At 44.2% G+C, this 9,950-nt stretch overlaps 1 protein-coding gene across 1 annotated transcript; it reads left to right on the top strand.

Annotated features, from left to right (window-relative positions):
* Positions 1 to 851: 851 nt before the first annotated feature.
* zic2a (zic family member 2 (odd-paired homolog, Drosophila), a) lies at positions 852 to 3,566 on the top strand. The gene is made up of 3 exons (XM_070914609.1): positions 852 to 1,824; positions 3,037 to 3,200; positions 3,372 to 3,566. Exons 1-3 carry the CDS (start codon positions 852 to 854, stop codon positions 3,564 to 3,566), a joined length of 1,332 nt encoding a protein of 443 aa, XP_070770710.1.
* Positions 3,567 to 9,950: the final 6,384 nt, after the last annotated feature.

Raw genomic sequence — 9,950 nt, 5'->3', positions numbered from 1 at the left:
CACTCTGATGAACTTTTCTCCCCCCTGATCTAAATATTTGTATCTATCTCCAATCGTGTTAGTTCTCCTCAAATGCCACATGTTTCATCGTTTGTGCATTCTGCTACTCTGCACCTCCGGAATATAAACAACACAAACATGTTCTCTCCTCTCTCTTGTCGCGATCCTCTCGCTTGTATATACCCCCCAAATCTTCTCCTAAAAGTAGGCGGTAATTATTAGTGGAAAATGGCGTTGCACTATTAAGTCGCCGAAGCGCTACCTGCTATTGGAGGGGCACCTGGGATTGATGAGGCGCAGTGGCCAATGAGACTGCGAGGAATGAATGAACGGGCTCCAGTTAAAGGGGGCGGAAGAAGAGGTAGAGCCAGTCCACGGAGAAACAGGGACCCTCCGCGATAAACACAGACGAGCCAGAGAAATAAATACATACCCAATCGGAACAGCGATTTCTGAGATGCTCCAACTACCCGCTCTGTGTACGCAGAGGACACCTAGTAAGATAATTATTTAATTCTTCTTATGCATTTTAACGCAGCCAACTGTCGCAGTCAGGAGAAGAGGACTCAAGGAAACTCTTCACTTCGTTACATTTGGATTTTTGAGGCACAAGTTAACTAGAAGTAAATTCAGTGTACGATAAGCCGAGCTGATTTTTTTTTTCCTCTCATGAGCGGAGCAGCGTTTTGAGTCACGCCTGATATGGTGTTTCCGAGGTTGGAAGTTGAATCGTTGCGTCCCAGCATCAACATTTGATTTTGTTCTTTAACTTACCCGCTGCAGCCCTGAACCCTGCGCTGATTTAAGCCCAAAAAAAGAGAGAGAGAGAGAAAAAATCGCTTATTGAAATAATGTTACTGGATGCTGGTCACCAGTTCCCCGGACTGGGAGTGGGGTCATTTGCCAGGCATCACTCAGCGAGCGAGATGCAGGAGAGAGACTTGAGTTTGGCACAAAATAGCTTTGTAGACTCCGCACACATGGGTGCGTTTAAGCTGAACCATGATCTCTCTCCGGGACAGAGCTCTGCCTTCACCACCCAGGCGCCGGGCTACCCCGCTGCGGCGTTGGGGGCTCACGCCGCTCATGTCACGTCGTATGCGAGCTCTCCTTTCAACTCCACCAGGGACTTTCTCTTTCGCAGTCGTGGCTTCGGAGAATCCTCTCCGGCGAGCGGCCAACATACTATTTTTGGCCCCACGGCGGGATCCCTCCATCACTCCCACACAGACACTCAAGGCCACATTCTGTTCCCCGGGATCCACGACCAACATGGGTCCCACGGATCCCCGAATGTCCTGAACGGGCAAATGAGGCTCGGACTACCCGGAGAAGTTTTCGGACGCTCCGACCAGTACCACCAGGTTTCCAGCCCGAGGACCGACCCGTACTCGGCCGCGCAGCTCCACAACCAGTACGGCTCCATGAATATGAACATGGGGATGAACATGGCAGCCCACCACCACCCCGGTGCCTTTTTCCGCTACATGAGGCAGCAGTGCATCAAGCAGGAGCTCATCTGCAAGTGGATCGACCCCGAGCAGCTCAGCAACCCAAAGAAGTGTTGCAACAAAACTTTCAGCACCATGCACGAGTTGGTCACGCACGTCTCGGTGGAGCATGTCGGTGGACCGGAGCAGACCAACCATATCTGTTTCTGGGAGGATTGCGCCCGGGAGAGCAAACCGTTCAAGGCGAAATACAAACTGGTGAACCACATTCGGGTGCACACCGGGGAGAAGCCTTTTCCATGCCCCTTCCCCGGCTGTGGAAAGGTCTTCGCACGGTCGGAAAACTTGAAGATACACAAGAGAACACATACAGGTAATTATCACGACACCGTGAAGGCTTTTTAAAAAAAAAAAAGATTTTATTCAGATGGTGGGATTAATGTTATTGTCGTTCCTATATTCCTGCGTGTGCGTTTATTTCGCTCTTGTAAATATGAGCCTTGCCAAGAGCAAACACAAATTAAGATCTAATTATCAGAGGCTATTTTCGGCTGCTAAAGTAGATAGTATTCCAGTAACAGTCAAAGCAGAATTAGGACCACGTCCAGGAGAGAGAGAGGAGATGGGATTAGAAAAGCGGAATCATTTCTTCGTTATCCGTCTGCACCGGGCACATTTGACCAATTCTTCTGGCGTAAGACATTTTCCAAACGCGTAGAAAAGAAGTGCACTGTGTCTGCCGGTGTTTTATTGTTTGGGCTAAACTTTTAAAATGGGTCAAAGGGGACAGTGGGAGCGCGTAGCGTGCGCCGTAGAGCAGCCAGGCTTGTAGTAAATCATATCAATTGGTTTTAATGCAGCTTGTTCTCGATGCTGCGCTTTTATAGCTCACATTATTCTTAAATCACCCCCCCCCCCTCTCTCTCTCTTCATATAGATTTTTAGAAATATTCGTACTAAAATTCCTAATCGATTTGTAATTCCTGTTTGTTTGGGAGTTGTGGTGTAGGTTTAGCCGAGCACAGCACCAGCAGCACTGCTTATGCGTAAGGAATGCCTTTTGTTTTCTCATGCGTCCCTTTGATAGGAGCCGAGGTGCTAGACAGGGCCATTACCAGCCTTTCACATTTGGACTTATTTTCTTGGGAAATACATTATGGTGCCGTGCCATGAAATTGGTCAGGTGCTAATTAGATTTTTATTGTCTCCCAGCAAATGGTACGCCTTCTGTAGGCCTACTGAGGACGGCCTTATCCCCCCCCCCCTCCACTCTCCCACCCCCTCCAAATCACTATGCGCATTATTTAGGCTAAATAAGATGTAGCAGCTCCCCCATCTCATTTTGAAATACGCTCTAAACGTTAAATCACAATTGGGATCATGATGTGAGGTGTTTTTAAAATAGTTACTGCTGTGATTTTTAGGGAACACATCCATGGCACCACACACTCAACTTTTTAGCATTTGAATTTTCCGCAGCCAATGAGCGGCACATCTCCTTGTTGTTACACACTCAGCCCGAGGCGTTCCTCAGAAAAAAAAATATCTGACTATGTTTCTTCTTGGTTTTCTTTTTTTCCTGCAGGAGAGAAGCCGTTCCAGTGTGAGTTTGAGGGCTGCGACAGAAGGTTTGCAAACAGCAGCGACCGAAAGAAACACATGCATGTTCACACGTCGGACAAGCCTTATCTCTGCAAAATGTGTGACAAGTCCTACACACATCCCAGCTCTCTACGAAAACACATGAAGGTAAATACGTCGTGTGTGTGTGTGTGTGTCAGGCCTCTATAATGCACACATGTGATTGTAGTGCTGATGGTGTTGTAGAGTGTGCACCATTCATCTTAAATCAAAGGTTTTTCTTTTTGTGAAACATGTGTACATCGTATAAATACTTATTCGTCTTTCTATTTTCCCCAGGTCCACGAATCTTCCCCACCAGCATCAGACTCATCACCAGCAGCCAGCTCTGGCTACGAATCCTCCACACCTCCAGGCCTGGTGTCTCCCACCACCGAGACCCAAAGCAACACCACCCTGTCCCCAGCCTCAGCTGTGCACAACACCACCAGCCACAGTGGCCTATCCTCCAATTTCAGTGAATGGTATGTTTAGGACTAAGCTGAAATGAAGCAACACACACTCATTTCACAGCACTGGACCATCCAGCAGGAGATTGGGACACGTGCACACCAGAGGCACACAAACATTTGTTTATTTTCTATTTCATTATTTTTGATTCACCAGGGATGATGATGATTACCAACAGAGGAAAATATGTATAATAGTCGAGGTGTATTTCATATTGTAAATAATTACTAAAAGCCCACTTTCCCATTGGTTGTGATAGTTTGTCAGTCTTTGGTGTATAGATGTTCCTTCAATGGTAGCTATTTCTCTAACTGGACTTTTAGTGCACATATTACGCTAAAATTGTACTATAATGTTGAATATTGTGATCCTAAGGCAAATTGATTGTACTATACTAAACATCTATAAACTGGAAAGAGTGCCAAAGTTAACATTTAACTCAAACAGACCACAATATTATGCTTGTGAATGTATATTTTAGTTTGCTGGGCTTAACTTGTGATGTTTTGTGCTTTGCAAGTTTGAATTGTGAAATACTATCTGGAAGATTGTGAGGAAAATAAACGTTGTGCCGTTCGATTTTCTGTAACTACACCCTTCCTTTTGTAAATATCAACTGCCATATTTATCCATTTGTAATTAAATTATGGTATTTACTTGCTACAGATGAAACAGTATTTATAAAGAATGTTTCTTTACTATAAATATGTACAATTACGAGCTAAACATGGGCAGTTGTTTCGTTATGTGCTTTTGTTCAAAGTTTTAAGAGGTGTTTTCTTCCTTATTGTGATAAGAATTTTACTGCATACAAATATAATAAAAGGTGTTGCAAGTGCTAAATATTTGCTTTTTCATGCTTTCTACTTTGTTGGCTGCTGGTGCGGTTTTAGTGGGTTACATCTTGTTTGGGAGGCAGTTTGTCTGTTTTCTGAATTAATCAGGAAAGTTTATTTCGTCTCAGACTTCATAACGTAGTCACCAACTCTTGATAAATTCTCTCTGCTCTCAATTCCTGGTCTCAGGCTGAAGAACATTGTGGTGTTTTACCTCAAGCTTTGCAAAGCGTGGCCCTATAGACCATGTGGCTGTTGTGGTGCTAAGATAAACAAGAGATTTGGGGATTTAAGTGTACTCTGTATGTAGTCAGAATTTCCTTACCTATGAGAAGGAAGGCAATTCCAACTAGTTAAAATCATCAGTCTAGGAGTTTTAAAATGTTGGATTTAAAAGAAGAAAACACAAGAAATCTAAGCATTCTCATCTGGCACACTCACTGCTTGTGTGCCTGCCAGTCTGCTCACTTAGGGGAAACAGCAAAGCGTTTCTCATCCATTCATCATTTCTAGTAACTTTATATTTTCCCAGAGTTTATTTGAAAACATAGCCCGTAAAAGCAACCCCCCCCCCCCCCCCCCCCCCTCACACACACACACACACACACACACACACACACACGCCCACGCTGGACACTTCACTGCACAGGAGTTGGTGAACTTGAACTTGACACGGCTTAGCCCTATAGTCTATGAGAGCTTCCACTTGTAAGCTGCTATGGGAGATGGCCATATGTCTCTGCAGCTCTGTTAGTAATTTGGATGCTTTTAAGAGCGCTTCAGGCGGGTTTGTTGTAATGTGACGTTTTGCAGTGCTGTGAGTCAAGATAATGCCACAGATTTGCCGTCAGTGAGCTTGCGTTGCTCACGCAGATCTGAGGCTCTTTTGAAGAATGGATATCACAATCCGAGGAGGCATACGTGAAGGCTATAGGTGAATTAAACAGGAGAGAGAAAATAAACTTAAATGTCTGTCAGCTGGCTGTTTGGTGTTTCGCGAGGCGCTGGCCTCTGCTAACTGCGCATGCTTGTTTGTGAAGAAGTTGCTCTTGTCGTTGTCCTTGTGTGAGTGTATGAGTCGTGCCTCATAGACGTCCAGGAGCATAGAATAGCAGGTATGCTGGGACTTGTTGGTGGCGGTGGATACCCGCTGCAGGCCGACTCTCCGCTGCCGCAGCAGCAAGTGGCACTCCGTCTGCGTGATGGAGCTGCTAGACTGCAGGCAACGGTGGCTCCTATTATACAAGCTGCTCACATTACTTGGCTCACAGAACGATGTAGTAAATAAAAAGGTTGGTAGGATCTCCAGGGAGGCGATGCTGATTACAACCAGGCAGTAATATCAACCAAAATCAATTAGAGCCTACTAAAAACGATGTGTTTTTTTCTCTCCTTAAGAATCCTCTCATAAGTTTCAGTTTTGTGCCACATCTCACATATTACCAGCCAAGAGAGGGCAAATTATTTTCTGGCAAAAAGCAAAGGTGTTTATCTGTAAACCGAGATGGGTTTATCTCTGTCCCCGAGGTCGACGAGAGAAATCTTGGTTTACACGCAGCTTGTTTAGCACTTGAAATCACCTCCTAATGGCGCGTTCAGTGGCTTTGCCCGGTGACCTCTCCGGCGGAGGAAGGTATGACCTGTGGGGAGTGGGAAAGGTCAGCTGCACACAGTGTGTCGATGCCGGTTCCTGTTCGGCTCCAGCTGCGCTGATATTGATCCGCGGAGAAGGAAGCACCCCCCCCCCCCCCTCTTCTCACAGCTCCTTGGACATTGTTGCCTGCTGTAAGGATACTATACTGTAAGAGCACACACACCCCAGCCTGCCTCACCGGGCCTGGAGCCTTTATAGGTGATGTTTTTCTGGAGTCACACCTGGACTCTAGACAAAGTTCAGGAGGAAATCTCTGAGGTCATGTACTGAACCGGTCTGAGCGTTGTGAGTAAAACCTGCCTATCCGCATTTTCATTTTCCAAAATGTAATTGGCCGCCGGTTGATTCAATAAGACAAAAACAGGGAAACAAGGCGTTTGTGGGCTACTTCAAGAAGACGAGCCAGTAACAGTTCACAGCGAGGCGTGCGGATTCGTTGAATTGCAGCATGAGCTATTTATTTGAGAATGACAAATATCTATTTATTTATTCACCCACTAGAACTTTATTTACCACTACGTCAGTGAAGAGGACTGTTGCACCCCGCTAGTGTGTGTGTGTGTGTGTGTGTGTGTGTGTGTGTGTGGGAGGGAGGGAGGGAGGGAGGGAGGGGGGGAGAGAGAGAGAGAGAGAGAGGCGGAGACTGTCACAGGCCGTATTTGGGGACATCTTTTTGATGAACACCAGTTGACAGGAGCCAGTATGTCGATATTTGGGACAACATTGTTTGAATGAAGCTTCACTCCGGTTGTAGTCCAGTGCACGAGCTGATGCGGTTTCTGTGTTAACTGGGGTTTGGTGGAAGTTTGAGGAAGAGGGCGAAGCAAGGAGCGGTTGAGATAGTGGGCCTCCAGGGAATGGAATCAAGGAGGGACGCACATGCGGCACGTACAGCACGCGTGCGTGCGAGTGTGTGTGTGTGTGTGTGTGTGTGTGTGTGTGTGTTTGCATGTCCTAGGCTGCACTTGCTGGTCTGCAACACGTCAGACCTGTCAGTCATTTCAGGTCAGGTCAGTGATCTGCTGTATTGACTCAATGTTAGCATCAGTGATCGGTGTGGTTTTGGTTGTGTTTTGATAATAATGGATTAATTCGCTTCCACTCTCTCTCTCTCTCTCTCTCTCTCTCTCTCGCTCTCTCTCACGCGCACGCGCACAGTTACTCACCTACACACACACACACACACACACAAACTATTCGTTTTTTCCTTAAAGTAAAACAATCTATCGGTGTATTGCTGTAATAGATTGTGTGTTTGTGCATAAATATCCCTCATTTCAACGTTTAAGGGTTGGACAAATAAAACTACAGCAGCAGTCACCTCCGCAGCAGATGAATGCTCATCATATATAACTGTGTAATTGTTTTTCTATGTGTGTTTGTTAAAGGTTTTTTTAATGAAGCCTCGTGACAGAGCTACACCTCTATAAGCTGGTCTGTTCAGCCACGTCAAGTCAAATAAAACTGACTCGACTTGCTTTTAAGATCTGACGCACATTATCAAGGATGAAGCATTTAAAGACTAAATAGGACTCGATTACTGTGAGTTTAAATAATAATAATCAAAAGAGAGTGCTTTAAAATAGAAAGCATGTGTAGGTATAATTACACACTGAATTATCACAACGCCAATAGATTAATAAATAAATAAACAGACGGCCCCAGTGCTTTATAACAACAACCCGCTGAGATTATTCTAATCATTACCTCCTTTTTTAAGCAAACGCACAAGTGTGTAAAGGCCAATATGACTAATAAGAATCAAATCAAATACAAAATATCTTTGCAAGTCAACAACCAATTTATTTTAAAAAATCATGGAATAAATTATAAAATAGATATTGCACATAAAGTTGTACTTATTTCATCTGAACGCGCTTTGTTCTTATTTAAATTGATTAAATAACATGTGAAGTAGATGTTACGTGTTTAAGACGATGTTGCTGTTAACAGGCCTTTCACTCTGCCAATAGCTGCGTCATTATGAAATCAGTCAATGCCTACATTTTAATTTTGGAGTTCAAAAACACATTTGCCTCGGTGGCTTACCTTAAATTCGTGTCTTTTTAACCAAATTCGTTTCTCAGTGTGACAGGCTACACTTCCTAAATGGGCCTCCTCAGTAGAAATAACAGAGACACTAGTAAGAGTTTGTCGGCGACCATGTTTTGAAAGAAAACTTTTAAAACAAACGCCATATCCTCTAATTGAATTTGAACTGCTCTAATGAAATGAGTGTGTCCGTTCGCCGGCATGTGTTACTGTTGGTCACCTCAAGCAGCGGGCCTGCTGGCCCCCCAAAAAACTATTTTTGATGTTGTTAATACATTTAACACCATATTTAATATAACTGTCTAACATTAAAAAATAAAATAAATAAATGTCACAGGCATAATGCAGCTTATTTTCATCCTGATTTGTATGGCCTGATGTGAATTAAAGTGGCTGACAGAAATATTTTAATGTAATGAGTGTGTCAAAAGGAGGCTGTTTGTGAGAGGGCCTTCATGATACTCTGTCTGTTTCTCTACCTCAACAGTTAATAGAGAGCTCAGTCCAGTATGCACACCCTTATAGTCCTATTACTCTGTGAAATAGATACATAATTAATACATCAACATATTAACTTTAGTGTAGTGTAATTGCAGTGTTTTCTTTCTTGCATTAATTGTTTGTGTTTCTTCAAGAAAGGAATATTTCTAAGTTTCATTCTTTCTTTCTTTCTTTCCTCCCTTATCTCTCTCTGAATCTGTCTGTCGGTCTGTCTATGACATGGCTTATGTTGTGTTTGTACTGAAGTCGATGTACAGTCTGCCTTCCTGTGCAACGCAGCCCCCATGGCCTTTCATCTGAGTTCAGCGGCCGCCTTTCTCACACAGATGAATGTGTTTCTGTGAAAGAGCCGGAATGGCTGTCACTTCTCCTGGCACGGCGGAGAAACAAACAAAACCCCCTGCTCCTTTAAGGAAGCTGGCGCAGGCACCTCCCATCGGACACAAACACTACAGAGTCAGAAGCACAAATAGCCTCAAAAGCTAAACACTCTCTCTTTCATGCAGAAAGCTTGGCATGACTGGTCCTCTCATGCACACAGAGAAACACAAAGTGAAGAGGTGCAGAGTAAATGACATACTCGAGCTTGACTGAGGTGTGCTTATTGTTGTGATCCCCCCACCCCCCAAAAAAAGTGTTAGAATTCAACTAATCCCTCACAAACTCAGCATCCTCCCGTGCCGTTGCTTTTGCAGGGAGGTTGTCAATATGGCTCTTACACAACACCTTGCCAATTGTGCTTATTTGTCACAATGGGTAATGTGCTGTTAATATGAGGCGTTTTCAGGTAATTCTTTTCTGCTGCAGCCAAGGCTCTGCAAGGCAGGAGCAGGTGTACCATCAAAACCAATTATCTGCAAGCAGAACACAAAACCAACCAGGCACACAGTGGCTTATATCATCACTTTGCTTTTCTTTTTTTTTTAAATGTATTCTGGGTTTATGCACATTTCTTTTTCCATGCATACTGTATCTGGAACATGTGACACATTGATGTGAGAGGGCAGATGCTGAATGTTTTGAAAAAATACACATATGAAAACAGGCTGTAATGACGCCCTCCCAACACAGACACCAACACACACACAAGGGTAGACTTCCTCTTCCATTCAAAACCACACTCAGCCAAGGAAATTTTCAATTTCCTAACACCTGTAAACATGCTGTTTTACCTCAGCTCCTTTGATCTTCAAACAGACCAGAGCTGTGCCCTGGGGGACACTGTGCAGAAAGGTGACTGGGTGGTGTGTGTTTTCTGTTTTATAGGAATGCTGGCAAGTAATGGAACATACCTCGTGGCCATTTTGACATTTCATATTTTAAGCTCGTGCTGGAAAAGTCGGCCTTACGTTCTTCATCATTAAG

This window comes from Enoplosus armatus, chromosome 11 (genome assembly GCF_043641665.1).
Source record: "Enoplosus armatus isolate fEnoArm2 chromosome 11, fEnoArm2.hap1, whole genome shotgun sequence".
NCBI classification, from domain to species: Eukaryota; Metazoa; Chordata; class Actinopteri; order Centrarchiformes; family Enoplosidae; genus Enoplosus; species Enoplosus armatus.
The sequence above is the reverse complement of the archived record's forward strand: the minus strand, read 5'-3'. Positions and strand labels throughout refer to the sequence as shown.

Coding starts and splice junctions, on each gene's coding strand:
- zic2a (XM_070914609.1), top strand. CDS start 852: ATGTTACTGGATGCTGGTCACCAGTTCCCCGGACTGGGAGTGGGGTCA. Junction 1,825..3,036: donor ACACAAGAGAACACATACAG/GTAATTATCACG, acceptor TTTTTCCTGCAG/GAGAGAAGCCGTTCCAGTGT. Junction 3,201..3,371: donor CTCTACGAAAACACATGAAG/GTAAATACGTCG, acceptor TATTTTCCCCAG/GTCCACGAATCTTCCCCACC.